This window comes from Anas acuta, chromosome 1 (genome assembly GCF_963932015.1).
Source record: "Anas acuta chromosome 1, bAnaAcu1.1, whole genome shotgun sequence".
In the NCBI taxonomy this organism is placed as follows: domain Eukaryota; kingdom Metazoa; phylum Chordata; class Aves; order Anseriformes; family Anatidae; genus Anas; species Anas acuta.
The window spans coordinates 21,959,050-21,976,734 of NC_088979.1; the positions used below are offsets into that span (position 1 = coordinate 21,959,050).

The following is a 17,685-nucleotide window of genomic DNA, read 5'->3' on the forward strand; positions in this document are numbered from 1 at the left end:
GACAAATGGTGGGCTGGTTGCTCCATGGTGGGTACAATGCTTTCTGGTGCCCAAAAGGCAGACATTTGTCCTGTGGTCATCATGCTGCCACCAAACAGACTGCAGGAGAAGCACCCAGAAGCCCTTGAAAGAAATCAGCGGGCATGAACAAAGTCCTCCTGCAGTAGAAGCTGAGTGTCCTTTTCCTTCATGTTCAGAAGCAGTACAACTTCAAGTATACTCATACTTTTTTTTTTTTTTTTTAAGAGCCCAAACATCTAAAAAAGTTTGTAGACTTTTATGTATTTATTTATTTATTTTTGGTGGGCATCTTATGATCTCCACAGCCTCATTCATGACTTGTTAATGTTTGAAGCAGACATGGTTGACTTCCTCTTTGACTCCATGCTCACATGGACAGGACTGGACACATTTGTCCTTCCTGGGTAGATTGTGGAGTTTTGATTGGAGAGATGCTATCCTGTCAGCGAGTGAAGAACTTCATATCCAAGCAACTCATGTCAGGCTGGACTTGTGCTCCACCTTCAGCAGAATCCAGGCACCTTGGAGTCTAACAAAATGTTGCAGCTGAATTTGCAGTGTAGAGGAGAAGAGCAGAAAATAAAGGGCAGCTTTTCATTCAAAACTAAAGGACAAGATATGCCACTGAGGTCACATTCATTTCTCGGATATGTGCATGTAACACAGCCATCTTCACAGGACAATTTCCTTTTTCTATGATGGAAATCTAAACCAGAAGAGATGAATCACTTCAAAAGTCACTTCAAAAGGGCTCTGTTTGACTGGCTCTGACTTGAATGCCTACCTTGTCGATGTCTATAGCTGCGAGAGATGAATCACACCCAGACACTCAGAAGCAGAGAAAAAGAACTGCTGCCAGATCTCAACTAAACTAAATAGATACTACCTTTTATATTTGTATCATTTCTAAACTGCAATTCCCAGTATGTCTGTCAGTAGAAGACAAGTAGCATATGTTACCAAAGCAGGGGAATACACAGTGTGGGGGATGAAAAGAGACCACAAAACAAAACAAAAAAATGGATTTTGTTTTCCCCCAGAATTGCAGAAGTTTTTTTTTTTTTTATCAGCAAACAAAAACCATAAAGAACTTAATCTTCATGTCTGAAAAGCACCCACAGACTCAGCCTTGGTTTGTGAAAGGCTTTGAGTTTCACACTCAAACACATGTGGATCGGTGTGTGTCTTTGAAGATCTCCAGTCATCATCTTTTTCAGTTACTGTGTATCACTTCTTCATTCAGCAGATATATCAGGGAAGCAATATTAAGACAAAGAACCCAGTTTTCTGGGTGAACTGATGTTCTTCATCCTTAGTGTGTTGACTGTTTATGGTTTGTACAAGGTGAAGCTGTGATTTGAAGTTCTATAAAACTCACCATACCTTTGTTCAAACCGTAGCTTTAATCAGTTTCCATCACTGCTAACTCACTTCCCACATCAAGATAACCTACTTAGTCACCACTTGGAAAACATACCAGTTAGCTCATAAAGCTACACAAAGCTGCTAACCTTTCATAAAGGAGAATGAGCGCTGGAAACAACACTTCCTTCTCCAAACAACGACTGTGATTTACTGGGGAGCTGTAATAACACTTGATGTATTGCTCTTTGTTGCTCTGCTATTGTTTAGTACTACGCTGAATTTGAGAGCAGAATAGGGCTGCTCTAAATTTTCAGTGCTCTAAATTTTCAAACTCTGGTTTAATATATAGATTGCATTAAGGACTAATCCTAACAGCTTGTCCTTGGAAAAGCCCCTTATGTGGACAATTAAAGTAATTAAAAATTATTAAACAGAGCAATTAAACAGAGCTATTAAGATGGCCAACCACCTAAGCAGCTAGCTTGTCGCAGTCCCCAAGCAACTACACTTTCCAGGTTCAGAGTAACTCTCAGGTATGAAATGCAGCATTTTCATCCAGACCAAGGAAATGAAATGCTCTACTTAAGCTTTCTCCAGTTGACTTTGGTTTCCTGGGGGCAATTCAGAACTCATTGATGTGAACAGCCCCTTCGAAGGGTTTTAGATCAGGACATTTCTATTTCCATCCCATTTTAACTGAGTTCTTCAGCAGCATTTTTTTTTTTTTTTCCTTGTGTTACATCCAACACGCTGCCCAGTGCCAGCAGCCTGAGTTTGAGGTGGCAGGCACAGGGATTCATTTACCACTGGTGTGCCTGACCTCACACCAGAGCCATGGCGCAATACTCCTTCAGGTCCTGCCCCACAGCATCAGTGGCTTGTGACCTCTCATGAGGTTGAGCCCAAGAGCAAGGTGAGAAATGCAAAATAGGTCAACACTGAAGTTGGACTACAGCATTGTCACCAGCCACACTGAAAATGACTTATAGCACCAGCATTTTTCTGTCTAACAAAAAGGATAACATTTAGATCTCAGTCAGGCTAATCTACACTGAATGTTAATTATCCAGCTTTCTGTGGTGCCCTTACGATGTTCTCTGTAACATCTGTTGCTCTTATGGTTGGAGGGAGAGTACTGTTGTGTAAGCACTGCATCACACCCGTGAGCTGTACGTGTGTGCTGGAGGACCACGTAGCAGGAGAGATGGGCTAAAAGTAGAGGCTTACTTTACAAAAGTTACAATAAATATGTATATTTGAGGATAAGTAGGTGGAAAGAGACAGACAGACATATCTGACGCTGGAAGGGGTTGCATTTCTAAGTAAAAATATCTATTAAAAAAAACATAGAAGCACGTTCAGTGTTTGTGAGACACTAATCCTTGGAGACTGCCAAGGTTATTCAAAGTCCGAGTATTCAAAGTGCCGTGTAAGCAGGACTTGCACTGAGCTAATCTAGCATACTGCACATACCCAGCTTCTCCGAATCTGGTTCTCATTCATTGTCAGCATTCTTTGTTTGTTTACACCAGGTCTTCCACTTTTAACTCGTTCTCTGGTCATCATTCCTCACCTCCAGACTCTACATACCAGCCCTGTGAGATGTGGCTTTTCCTCGGTGTTTACATTCCTTCTCCGCTTGATTCTTTCCATGGGATTTTCACAGAAATATAGCATCGCATAAAACAGAGATCACGATGTCTGCACAGCGAGCTCTTGGTCCATCATTGTAAGAAAACTATTTGAAGATTGAAGACACTCCAAGACAAGGTTATGTCTCAGCATTCCCAGAATTGCGTCCGACAATTATAAACGACTAGCGGTATATTTCAGCTGTGCTTATCCACATCTGGTCACCTTGTGACTTCTAGCAGGAGAATTAAGTGTGATGGTAACCGTACTCATGTTTTAATTACCCATAGCCCCTGATCCCTGAAGAGCAAGAGGAATCTGTTGTGGCTCCTTGCTGAAGTGCAGGGATTTTCTATCCCCAGCTGTAGGACCAGTCTGATGCTTGTCTGAAGGAACAAACAGCACTATAGCAACAGCCTGTGTTTATCACTGATTTTTTAAATGTTGACCCTTTTGCTGAAGTCTGTGTGGTTTCTGGAAGAACTCCTTAGCTCGAAAACCTGATCCCTACCCTCCTGCTTTCCTCGTCAGCCCCAGGCTGGGCTAAGCAAGCCAGGAATGCTCCCAAGCCCATGCCTTTCAGTGGGGCATCCGTAGGCGAGCTAGCCTGCAGGTTCAAAGTTTCCATGGATATTTATTTATGCAGGGACTCGTATGTCACATTCTTGCACTTTATGGTGCACTGACAAGAATGTCTATAAATCTGCAGCACAGAGGGAAAACAGAGAGAGTGGGCTGGAGGGAGGAGGAAAGGAAGAAACTGGGAGGGGCAGACTATAACGGCCCATTTCTGCATTATTTTTTTTTTTTTCTCAGATGAGCATATACCAGCTTACAAGGGAAGAAATTTCCAGTAACTGTCAAAGGTACGGAAAGTCAGTCACAGTTGGCAAGTCCTAAATGTTCTGATTCAGTCAGGGAACAGGACACTTGCATGGAACCTTGCAGGACATGGTGCCCCATGTCCAAAATACACCCAGCTCCTCCACGCCTATAGGTACACCAACACCTCACTCAGAAACCACATACAGAACGTGAATCATGTCAACATTACCTAGTTTCAGCCTTTCCCGTGCAATCTCCCACTTGCTGGCATCATAAGGCAGACGTTCACATTGCTCATCCAAGGGCACTTCGTCCGGATCCATGATGATGGACAGGTAATGGTTGGTCTTCGTCTCGGAAGAATAAGGCTACGGAGCAAAGAGTATTTCAAAATGACAAGGAGGACGGCAGTATCTGTCAGTACCTTCCTCTTTGGATCAAGGCTTCCAAGTTAATTCTGCCTGCAGGGCTGCATTTCACAGCCCAGTGGAGGGTTTAGTTAAGCTCCCTTTGGCTTATTTCAACATTGCAAGCTTCTTTTTTATGTAAAAGAAAATCCTTCCTCTCTCTTTTCCTATGTAACTTATCAGTTTCCTCAGTGAAATCTATGTATATCTGTATTGACATATGGCTTTATAATACAGGCCCTCTGCACAGACAAGAGAATTATTTTCTTCAAATGACTAAACATTGCTGTTAAAAATAACTTTCCTTCATGATTGTGCAAAGCAAGAAGTGGCCATATGCAACAGATGGAGCTCAACTGCCAGTGTTTATTTTTTCTATATACCCAGCAGAGATAGGTCATATGTGGTTAGAAGTTTTGCAAGAACAGTCACCAGGAGACTAGATGTTACACATCTCAGAAACTGTTTACAAATTTTTAGAATTTTTCATTACTTTGATATCATTTCTTACAAATTTACTGAAATGATGGGAAATTGGTGGGATTCATAAATACCTAGATTTGAACACGTAACTTAAAATGAATTTTCCAGGCATTCAGTTTCTAGTGAATAAATGGATTATCCACTTCACATGAGAAATTTCGGACTCGACGAGCCTTCTGTGTCCCTTCCAACTCAGGATATTCTATGATATTCTAAATATAAGGAAAAATGAATCTAATCTCAAAGTTTTCTGCAGACCATCCTTTTGCACTTTGAAGTGTATTTTTCTTTAAAGAGCACTGAGATTGTTACTCTAATCCATTAGACTTGATGCAGGAAGTGCTGATATTTCTAGAGGAAAAAAAAAAAAAAAAAAAAAAAAAGCCTAATGTTTGCTCTAATTTCAGGCTATTAGCTCAAAGTTATGGAAAATCTGTTGACCGAGATTATTCACACTGCTTTCCCTAAACTCACAGAAACAGCAAATTAGCATATAAACGAACACACAGGTATTTCTACATGGATTTTTATTGTTGCTCTGACTGCCCTCTGTGACTTTCAGCTTTCCTCCTCTACAGCCTGGGAATATGTCCCTAATACATGCATTTCCAGGCATTTATTTGAAAAGGATGTTGCTGGCTTTGTATGCTTCGGTTGCAAACATAACTAGATTAAAATGGCAGTAGCTAACAGCTCCTGCTTTGGTTGCCTTTCACAATCCCAAGAACCCAGAAAGTCAGTCCCAGGAAGGATTACAGTGATGCCTGGAGAAAAGTCAGGAGGCACAAAGCCTGGCTCCAAACCCTCCACTGTCCCTGGATGGGACATGGATGGGTGGGATATGGATGGAAACAGAGGCTTGTGAGGTGCTCCAAAAAGTAGCATTTTTTATAGAGATGTGTGCCAGACTGCTCCTAGCAGTCACTTTAGAAGAGATTTTAGGTGGACCCACCTCAAAGAGCAGTAGGAGAGTGGGAAGGTGCAGACAACTTCCTATGTTTCTCCATTCTGACTTACTGAATAACAAACCTTTGGCACAATCAGAGCTTGGAAACAACATTTTGAGTGGCAATGAACTATTAAGCATATCATTTGACCCTGTATGCGTAACAGTCAGGCTTTAAGAAAATGCTCTGTTTTTCAAAGAGCACTAAAGATTTTTATTTTTTTTTTTGTCATTTGTATATGCAATTTAATTCAGAGCTAATTCTAGAAGTAAATCCTTGAGACTAAGAGTTGGTAACAGAAACACAGAGAAGACCGTAAACACAGACTGATGCTAGTTGGAAAGGCTTGTCTGGAAAAAAGCCTTCACTTGTCATCTAGTTTAAATCCCTTGCTCTGTAGCAAGAAGGATTATTTTTGTTCTCAGTCAAGAGTCTAACAAACAAATAACAACAACAAAAAAATCTGTAACTCCTTGCTACTTTTAAAACTTGCATTTTTCCAAGGGCTGAACCCACAGCTTTGCAGTCCTGTTACGAATTACTTTACCATTACTGATGAGAAATCAGAACTGGTCCCAAATGCTTTGTTGTCTCTGTACAGGTATAAAGTTTCTCCACAGCTTTAACATTTACTTTTCTCTCCCCCCAAGAAGTCTCCTATGCATTTCTTCTTACAAAAGCTTGCAGCAATAGGGAGGCAGGAAGGACAACTGCTATCCTACAGCCCTGGTCCTGCACTCCCATCAGTCAACAGAAGTTCTCCATGTAAAACCTAAAATGCAGGCAGGCTGAGATGAAATGGTTTTGCAGGCTGAAGTCAGCTTTTCACACCCAGCCAGCTGGAGCACATACAGCCATGGGGGCTGAGAAAGGACACCCAGTGCCTGCCCAGCCAGGCAATGGGTGCAGCCAGGGCTCAGTGCTGCTGGGCGGTGGGACGGGGGGAAAGAGGCTTGTGTGGCCCTTCCCGGTCTCTTATCCTGCATTGAAACCCCCTGTCCCAGCACCTCCTTTCCCTCATATCCCTCTGTGCCCCTGAGATGCTCCGAGGTCCTTCTGCACTGCAGCAGTGTTGGATTTTTGGCACTGACCTGTGGGTTTAGGGGTGGCACGGTGGGCTGTCAGCAGAGAGGAGAACTAAAACATCCTGGGTGCTCTTGGATGAGAAGAAGGGCAGCTAACATTATGACACTGATACAGAAGTATCTGTACGAGAGACTGCCCTGCCAAAACAACCTCACTACAACATCATCTCACCAGTGATGTAACTGTACCAGACACTGTGCACACACCAGACCTCACCGGGTCTGTGAGTTTCTGTCATTCCTCCTCACTCCCATCTTCAAAGACGCTGATGTGCCAAACTCCCACAGCTTTTAAAGGAATGGGGATGCCTTTGGTGGGAGGCAGGCACCCAAATACTTGCAAGCCTGAGAGTCTTGCCCCCTGCCCAGCTTTGCTTACTCACACCCAGCCCCATGAGTCATTCCCTGGGCATCCGTCTGCAGCCTGGGAGTCACAGTGAGTGAATCCCAGTTTTTGTATTCCTAGTGACCTCAGTAGCCTGGGAATAAATTTTTAAGATGATGGAGAGTCAGGCACAGCTGGGATCTCCCCCCCATCGCAGCCTTACCCTCTTCAGCTTGCGTATGAAGAGGGTCAGCAGGAGCCAAAAGAGCGTCGCAGCCACACAGGTGCAGGTCAGGGTTATCAGCTCCAGGTTCGACCTCTCTGGTGTGCCTGGGAAAATCAAGCAGCAAGCATTTTAGAAAAGGACCTGCAAAGCCAGGTGTGGTTTGTGGTTCTCTGCCATGAAAATAAAATACCAGGAAGGACCAGCTTCTATTCAATGGAGCATTAATCGCTGTTTGGACTGGAAAAATAAGCTCTCCTCAGCACAGCCGTTGTATTGAATGCAGCAAAAAGGCACTAGATCCATCAGGAAACTTTTTGGTAAAAAGTCAGCCCTTCTTAGGGGTGCAGGAGATGCAGCTGACCAGGTGAGGGATGGCCTGTCAGATGATCATTTCCTTTTGAGTTGGAAATACAGCTGTGGGGTATTTTTAGCCTTTTTTTTTTTTTTTTTTCTCTGTGTGAGAATGTGTGTGGGCCTGCTCATGCAGTTTCATGATACAACAGCGAAACCCATCTGGCCAAGTCTGCATCCAAGAGAGGAGCAGAGGGCAGGGAAACACTCGGTCCTGAGCCATGCCAGGAGCTTGTGCTGCTCCAGTCCTGCTGCCTGGGTTTTGTTGCCCAGGGGGTTTTCTGCCTCTCCCTGGGCACTGTGCCTGCTCCAGCACAGCTGGGGGAGCCCCTTCATGCTGATTGCTGAGCCCTGCAGTACAGACCTCACTCAAAACCTCACTGGGGATGCTCAAAGGGTCATGGCATGGCTGGCAGGAGTCCACGAGCCTTTCTGGGCAGGAGTTCACAAAGTTTCATATGGTTTGGATGGATCAGGAGGAGCAGGAGCTCAGGGCTCAGCCCAAACCTCCATCCCATGGTGACCCAGCAGGATCCGTGTCCTTGGGTCTCCTGCGGTCACAGCCGTGGCTCCCCAGGGGAATACAGGGCCCGTGCCATGCCCAGCAGAGCTGGCAGAGCCCGGCTGGCAGGGAGCACAGAGGGCTCTCCAAACCCCAGAACAAATCAAACACAGGAAGGGAAAAACAAAAAACAACAGCAACAGAAAAGGGAGCAGCGAGAAAACATGAGCATTAGAAATCTGGAGAGTATTAGAGCTGACTGATTAAAAAAAAAAAAAAAAAAAGCCAAAATAAAATTCACTTCAGACTGCCACTTAGGGACTCATAAAATGTTTTCGGAGCAGTCTGTTTTGCAAATCCTGTGATCGTGTCAAAATACCACGCTTCCCACAATATGTTTGCCATCCGACTGGTAGCAAATGCAAGCAGAAATCATGCTCTGCCTCTTATTCTGATACACCCTCTGGAGAGAGAAAACGAGAGGACAAGAAGGAGTAATTCTGAACAGGATTTCACAGTGGTTTTGTCAACTCCACTGGCAGCACTTTCAGGCCCCAGGCGGCTCGGTGTTGCTCCTGACAAACGAAGAAGGGAGAAGTGACATCTCGCTGGTGGGCTCACCAGGGAACAGAGAGGGAAGTGTGACCTGGCTTGAGGCAAACCTGCAGAGTTTTGTGCAGAGCTTAAATGGCTTCCTTTAGCTGTGGCTTGACTAGCACAACACCTAAATATTTAATCTCTAAAGGTGATGCATCTGGCCCTGTGTCTGAAATTCTGCAGGCACATCCATTCTGGAGTTTTGAGAATAAAGCTTTTTGAAGGAAAACACAACTGAAAGTGCATGTACCTATTTCAACAAAATACCATGAGTGTTTTCAAAAGCATGAGCATTTTTAAAGGACTTAATTTAAATACGGGCTGTAATGATGGCAAAGATGACACAGCCTGAGACAGCTTGCCTATCTGCTATCATTCGGCTTCCCTTTTACACGGGGATCTGCTCCTCCTGCCTCTGTGTAGCACCCGTGCAGATGGCAATAACAGCCTCTAACGCTTGCTCAGCAGATCCTGGAGGGGCTGATGGTTTGTTTCTTGCCACTGTTCCATATGGCAGGGCTCACGAAACCTGTGAGACACAACACAGCCGCCCCTGGGTGGGAGGCAGCAGCTTCCCCACGACTCCTGGATGTGGGAGTTGGTGAAGAGATGCAAAGGCCCTGTCTGTGACATGCCCCAGTGGCTTTAGGAAACCAGAACAAACTTCCCCAATTTGGGCTTGTGTTGGGTTATAAACATTGGGTTCCTGATCTTGTTAAAGCCTGGCAGCCAGAGCTGGCTGAACGCCTTGCAGCGGGGTAGGAAAGGGCTTGATCTGACACAAAACAGGTAGGGTAGGGCACTCAGGTGTCAAGCAGGGAAAAAGTAATGGCTGAAACACCAATAGGTCTCTGCTGCACCTGAAGTGCCCCGTAACACTACACTAATGGGTTCTGCCCTGCTTGTCCTGCATGATCTTGTGGTCACAGCCCTGCAGCACCGGGAAGGGTGCTCAGAGATGCTGAATGATTTCCATCCTTGTTGGTTTTTGCAGTTTGGCCCAAACCATCTCTGACTAGAGGTAGAGTTGATGATGATCATGGTTTGAGCTGGAGATTAGAGTAGATACCTTCAGGGCTCTCTTCCAACCCACTTTGGAGATCCCCTGAAGTATCAGGAGTCTTAAGTGTCCCCTGATGTTTCTCTTATGGTCATCCACATAACCCAGGCTGAACCATGTTCAGTAAACAAGGGAATTCCAGATAAACTTCATGGAAAATTCCTGATGACTTCAGAATCAGTGTGGCCCAGAAAGGACAACAACTTTATGAGATACAGAGTCGGAAAGGTGGGTACATACAGAAACAGATGGTTAAATGAGAAGCAAACACCCTTTCCACAGTGTCAGAGCAGTTCAGTGGATGCTTCACAAGTGTGACACTTTCCTTTCCCATCAGCAGGGATCACGTGAAGTTATGAAGCAATAGCTCTAATCCAGGGCATTTTGCTGGATTCGTTTGCTTGTTACAGGCCTGGATTTCGGTGAGTGTGATGCTCCTTCTTTCACCAGCACCCTTACACAGGTGGTTGCACTTCTGCCACCAGCTCTCTCACTGGCTCCCACTGGGAGCAGTGTACCAGGGTCTCCAGGAGAAGTAGATGGCTTCAGCAGCAACTGAGAGCAGTGCAGCAAAGCTGCCCGAGACAGCCTGTGTCCCTTCTGTGTCCAGCAGCTTGTGCTACCATGGTCTGAGGGACACAGCCCCCTCCGCCTGCTGGCTGCTCGTGCAGCCATTTCTTGTCCTTGTTCTTTCAGATTCGCTGCCTCTTCAGCTCCTCAGCCAAGAACAAATGGACAGCTCGCTCTGACATATCCACAAACACAGCCCCTCGTCTCCTCAGACAGCCCTACGAGCACGGCTTCCAAACCAAACAAGGGCTGCGATTATTTAAAGACAGCCCTTGGATTCCACCATCCATTCATCCATGGCTGGTACAAAAATAACGCATTGTTTTATCTGTGAGCATAAGAATGTTTTTTCAGAGGAAATAAAAAGAGCAGACAGCTTCCTTCCTGGCTCATTTGCAAACTGCCCTTCCAATCTGCTCAGCACAGCCACCGACGTGGGGCGTTGCTCTGCTGCCTTTGATCTGGAGAGCCAGGGGATGGGGGACAGCTTTGTGGCAGTGGCATAGTGTGTGTGCTGAGAAAGGCAAGGAAGGGGTAAAACCTAGAGAGGGACCCATGTTAAAACCCTGATTTTGTCCCTTCAGGCTGATGGGAGGCTGGTGTTCCCCAAGAAGAGGACAAGGACTCCACTTCGGAGAAGACTGCCGGGTCTGGAGTGAGCAAAAACTCCTCCAGTGACATCCCTTCGTGCAGTCGGAAGAGAGGTGGTGGAAAGGCATTTTCCCTGATGATAACAGATAAGAAAATCTCTCTCTCTCTTGCATCTAGTCTCAGACTATAAATTTTAATACGGTAGACTTCATCTCCTGCTCGTCTAAGAGCTCCCGTAGGAGTCACGCAAGCACATCGTCAGCGGTCCCCGCAGGGCATGTAACCAGAGAAGAAGCCTTCCTGGCTTCTGTCTTCATTTTCTCTGGTTCATGTGCAAGGAGATATGACTTCCTAGAAGCCATCTGACAGAACGAGTGTGGCTGAAATAAATAGCCGAGATACAATGATACAAAAATCAATACCATAATGAATTACATTGTCCAGAGCTATCAATTAGCCTTGGATGCATTGGACAGCTAGCACTTAAGGACAAGTCATTCTTTTAGTGATTACAATACCTATTAAAACCCTAGCATTATTCAGAAGGAGACGGGGGTTTTTAACTCCTTGATTATACCTGTTAGGCTAGCCCACATGTACATATTCTTATCCCTGACCTTTTAAAAGAGCTTCATTTTATCGTCAATGATACCCATTAACTGAGGCTGCTGACAAACACATGGCAGAAAATCAATACTGGTTTACCAGCTGTAATAGTCTTTTGCTGTAGGGCACTATCCAAATACTCAGCAGCATTCAGATACATTTAGCAATTCTATGAGAACAGCTACAAAGCCATAATCCCTGCCTGAGAGACCAGGTGGTAATCAAACTGTCTTCTAAAAAGAGAAACTAAATGCACTTAGGACTATTTACTTAAAAATGAGATCAATAAGACAGGTTATGTAAAATTCTTACACGGCACTGACTTACATGGAGAGTGTCAACCTGCTTCTCCCATCTCATAACAGAAAGATATTCAATGAAACTGAAAAGTCACTGAATTAACCTTATTTTAATGCAATGTACAATTACTTAGTGGAAGTCACTGAGGTGACTCAGGTCTGAGTCAAGCTTGGCAGAAGGCAGAACAATGCTGGATGTTTAAAGGAATAGCAAAATAACTCAAGTAATGGCTACAGAAATCAATAGATCATACCTACTTCTTACAGTAAGTACCTTTAGAATGCATTTGTAGCTATTGCTAGGCTAAAATCTGGTCTGATTTGGCAGTTCACTTTATATTGAAAATAAGCAAATGAAAATATCCCAGACCTCTACTTTTTGTGGAATTAACCTGAAATGGGAAAATGAGGGGGTAGGAGGGTGTTCCTTATTTTGTTTTTTGTTTGTTTTGATGATGCTAAATTTACATCTGTCTTCTACCCTGACCTGATCTTTGTTGGGTTGAAGCAATTCTTCTTTTTAGGTCAGTGTAAACACTCTCTGAGTTAGCATTTCCTGTTAGGCTTCCTTTCCAACCTGGTACGTTTCCCTCGCTAGGACTTCCTTCAGATTGCTGCTTTCAGAGCTCCCCAAGTCATACCCCCACCTTTCCAGCCAGAGCAAGAACATCAGTCGGGCAAGGTTGCTCTTCCCATGTAAAGCACCTTTACCTTGTACTGTGACATACGCTGAGCTCTCCACAGACCCTCTTAGGTTGGTGGCTATGCACTGGTAAAGTCCTTCATCCTCCTCTTTTACTCTTTCAATAAACAACATTCGGCTTCCGGGCCCTAAAATTATTCCTGTGAAATGAAATATTTTGCAATGAGTGGTAGCCAGGGGATAAACAAAAACAGACACTTGTGTAATAATATCTGCTTCAAGTTTTTCCCAAAAGAAATCTGAGCCGCAGACTGCACAGCGCAGTGTTCTCTGCAAGAGAGCCAAATATGCTTGGAAGCTTTGGGAACCTTTTGGAAATTAGAGTTTACAAAACACTTGTGTGAGTGAAAAAGCTCAGCCTAGGGGAATTAACCTGGGAGCAGTTGGTATCTCGTGTACTGATTAGCACTGTGGTTGGACACTCATCCAAACGATCTCCTCAACATGTCTCCAAGTTTTAGAAAATGGGTGGTCTGTCCGCTTACCACTGCACTCACAAGAGCAGTTCCTTTGCAGAAGCAGCTCCAGCTTTGAGCAATCCCAAGCCCCAACTCACTTGCTCATGTGGCAGGGGACATTGGCCCCCTTCTAAGAAGGACCACAGCTAATGCAAGGAAAGGTCCCATGAGGTGTACCCTAAACCATGGGAGTTACCTGCAATTTTCAACACCTCCCTTATTCCAGCTGGGTTGACCCTTAAGCCAGCCTGGGTGATATTCCAGCAAGCAAGGAAGGGGCAGGCAGCAGATTTGGCCTCAGCTTGCCTTTCAGGAGTGATACAGGCAGGAAATGTGCAGTCAAGTACACACTTGTGTGTTTGGCTCCATCCGAACCACAGTCCCATTGAAGTGCACTCCCACCAGCTATTCCAGGCAGCTAACTAAAGTGCTCTGACCTACGCTGTAGAAATGTCTTCCTGGATCCTAACCTCATGTGCTGCATTACGCCCAAGTTAAGCACATAACATCCATTCTAGACAACAGTGTGAATAATGCACACTACAACTATGCGGCCGTGGTAAAACTTCACAGAATCTGGCTGTATGTAAAGTTCAGTGACTGTGTTGGAAGTGTGTGCATGCTTGCAACTCACTTTGACAAACACGCAGTTTTTCTGTTGCCTCTACTCATGCCATAGCAATGTCCAATAAGGCAAGACAGAACATCAAATACAAACTTTCTAAAATGCTGGTATTTATGACTACACAGGGTTCAAGTTTCTACAGACCAAACCTCCTGAACCATTTTTGCTGAGCCCATAACATGATCTCATTGTGTGCTCCTGATTTGAATGTGCATGAATTTGCATGAGAAAGGTTTTCCTTTTTCCCCCCATCATTCATTTCCACCTGAAATCTCCAAGGATTGCTTCCGTATCAGAGCTGGACGTGTAGCCTAAACTGATATTTGAAGCTAATTTGGACACAGCAGAAAACATCTCCCAATTTTTTTCCTGCAGTAGCAGCATGCCACCTGGGAGGCTGTTCCTTTCTGCTGCATGAAACATGGATTCCCCTGGTTCAGGCAGACACATTTCAATTTTAGGGACCGCAGAGATGGAATTAGCCTGGCAGTTAGGCTGTGAATCTAGAACAAACTTTGCATGTCTGGCCAGAGACTTCCCCTGGTACTCATACACACCTCACTCAAGCCTGGTTTTCTCCTGCCTATCTGTACTCTGGCCAAGACACCTGGTCTTTAGGCTCCCTCTATAGTAAATGAAGAGAAATAGGATAATCTGGAGGTGACTTCTAAAATGAAAAATGAGATATTTGTATCTATATTTTTCCCTCTGACTTCACAGTGGCCTGATGTGTCTACAACTACAGCTCGGTTGACATTTTGGAGTGCAAATGGTCACTGAAAGCACACAGGGCACAACAAAAAGTCTGTACAAGGTGGGGAGACATACAGAGCTCTCACCTGATTCTTGGTGTATTTCCTCATGGTTTTTAAGCCAGGTTATCTGGGGCTCAGGGATGCCACGAACCTGGCACTCCAACATTGCAGAATTACTGGTGTTCACCGTCTGATCCATGAGCTGCCGCAGCAGGGCTGGTGCCTCTTGAGCTACGAGACAAAATAACACCTCTGTTTTACATTCCTGTAACCTTGGGGGCTTAATTATCCTCCCTGCCAGCCCTTTACTGATGTTAGAGACTGCTATGGCTGTTCTATCAAGTCATTTGTTCACAGATCTTATTTACTGCTCCAGTTTGTATTCAATGAGTGCTGAATACTCCTGTTACTCAGCAGGGGATGTTTGTGATGGCCAACAAATACCCAACGCTGAACTTAACAGATTTACTCAGTTCCATTATCAACCACGCTGATTTATCAAAAGCACCACCTTCCTATGAAAGCATCAGAAGAAGCAAACCACGAGATCAAAGTTGCCAATAATCAGCAGGACACCCTTATAGCAGAGCATTGCCGATGGCACTGCACAGTACACCGTGATACCCATGAATGTGAATTTTATCATTTACTTACTTTAAAGAGCACAATTATGAACTGCATTCAGTAAGCCCACACAGCCCAAAATGAGAAACGATGAGCACAAAAGCATTGTTATGTGTCCCAATGTCTTCACAAATTCTTCCACTTCTGCGTCTCACATATTTGGCTGAGCACACCAAGGCTTGGCCAAACCACACCACTGCTCGCCTGCCAAAGCTGCTCTGGTGAGGAATGTACTCATGTCCTCCGGCAGCCCACGGACGCTGGAAACCCCCATGGCAGGGGCCGAAGCTGAGTGCTAGCACGCCAAGCATCATAGCGACACTGCTCCTGTTTCACTTTAATCTACCAAAATCCAGGCAAACACAATGCAATAAAACACGTCCATGACATTTAGTGACAGTGAATATTGGGAGCGCGGCTCATCTGTACTGCTTCTGCTCGAGGGCTGAGCAGAAGGGCATTTCAAAAACACTCTGTAGGCATCATGTCAAAGTCATCCCGGAAAGAAGCAAAACAACAAATCTCTCTTATCCTCTTTTCAGCACTTTACCACTCCTTCCCCCATTTCATATGGCGCTGAAAGGCGTTCTGACAAAGACCAGGGTACTTGCAGCATTTATGTGCATTATATGGTAACACGTCTCTGTCACACTGGCAACATTCACACGATCCTTTCTGGTATTTTGTTTCCTTAAAAGCAGTGGTGGAGAATCCAGAGAGCTCCTGAGCAATCTCACAGATGCAGATGCACTGCAGATTCCCTTGAATTCCCCAGTCTCACAAGAACTGAATTATTTGCAAGTTTTCCTTTCAAGGATGCTGCCAGGATTAGTAGTCACTAACATGGTGAGACACACATTGTAAAATATGAATAAAACAAAATAAAATAATTAAAAAAAAAACTCCCCTTGCAGATATTTTCTTGTGGACTGCAGTAGATATCAACACACCAAGTTCAAGTATAATACTGGCTGAATTTCTGACACTATGTTTGGAAGATTACACTCTATCCTTTCACAAAAATTGACTGTCTGTAAGATATTTCCATCTTCACAATCATTATGTTACCAGCTGTGAATAAAAGCTCTCCTGAAATGTTAAGCACCTATGCACCACCAGCTTACACAGTGTTCATGAACCCCGCAGAACTAAAAGCTTTGTCACAATTTAATGTGGGCTACCTTTGCTATGCTCTTATCCCTTGAAATTAATCCAGCATAGTTATGAACCTGCAGTCTGGGGCTTTTCTGAGCCGTAAGTCTGTGATTTCCACGGGCAATGCTATTATTTGTTTACTGCACGGCAGACAATCTGTTCTCACTCACAACATTCAATGCTCATGAGAGAAGCTGGACAGCAAATTCTTCACCAAATACCTACACAATGACGTAATCAACAAGAATTGCCTCACAGACAAGAAGACTTCCCTCTTCTCATTGACACCCTCCACGATTTTTGCACATTCCCATTTTTCGCAACAACCTGTCTATGAGCAGGCAACTTTTGACACACGTACACAAGCTGAGAAGATCCCCATGTTTTGCATTTACCAGCAATAAATGATGGACACCCCAGCCCAGACATCCAAAATGAAGGCGGACAAGATGACACAAACAAAGGCAAGCCACACATTCCATGGGTTATTTGTGATTAATTTTAATTTGTTTATAGCCATACACTAAAGTTGGGTTTTCATATTAAAAACTTTCTTTCTTAGAACTCAGATCCAGTCACCATTCACATACTTCCAATAATTTCTCTGCTGCAATCAGCTGATTTTTCAAGGATTCTGTCAACCTGAGGGTCAGGTTTGCAAGCCACCTGCTTTCTCCTCTCAGTTTTGCAGCGCAGCCATGGGGTGGGAGTTTCAAACGCAGGCTGTGTCTCCCTGCTCTGCTTGCCCCAAAGCTTCAGGGCTAGGTGCCAAGGGCCAGACTCTGCTCTCAGTTGCCCCAAGGAACTTCATGGTAGGCAGAGTTTGGCCCAGGGCAGTGACAAGGGGTCACAGCAGGGAGAAGGGGACGCTGGCGTCACAACACACAGCAGACCCAGGGTGGTATGGGAAGGATTTCCATTTCCAAAAGCAAACAATGGCAAGAGGGGAGAACACATTAAAGTTTGTTCATTTTGGGGTATACTTCCCGTTCTGTCCATTTTTTGCCCTTTGTTACTGTTAATGTTGTTTGTTCACTTATTTTTATTAACCAGTACAAAAATATAAATACAAGCTTTAATTTTAACACTTAAAAAAAAAAAAAAAAGAAAGAAATATAATTCACACCTTTCTCCCTAAATAATATATTACACAACAAAAGGCAGAGAAACTCCCCAAACCACTGAGGTTCCCCCATCCTCTGAGGACATCAAAAGTGACAGTAGTCTTTATCTGGCCACTGAGAACTGCTTTCCAGAGAGTAGTTTCTCTGTGCCTCCCAACAGAGGAGGCCCCACAGAGATTTCACAACGTCCTTGCACAGCGTGGCCTTCCGAGCACCAGTCAAGACCAGGCTGGCAGGATGTCCACCCAGCAGTAATGCACATCATTGCAATTCACAACCATTTCATGGAGGAGCAGGCTAATGACCTTTTTTTTTTTTTTTTTTGATCCACACTCATATTGCCTGGCAA

The 17,685-nt window shown here is 44.5% G+C and overlaps 1 protein-coding gene across 1 annotated transcript in view; it reads right to left on the minus strand.

Moving 5' to 3' along the window:
- Nucleotides 1–17,685, minus strand: part of FLT1 (fms related receptor tyrosine kinase 1) — a 106,271-nt gene that overhangs the window by 19,240 nt on the left and 69,346 nt on the right. The window contains 4 exon segments of the mRNA XM_068672339.1: nt 4,073–4,211; nt 7,314–7,420; nt 12,604–12,735; nt 14,518–14,664. Coding sequence (XP_068528440.1) covers nt 4,073–4,211; nt 7,314–7,420; nt 12,604–12,735; nt 14,518–14,664 — 525 coding nt within the window.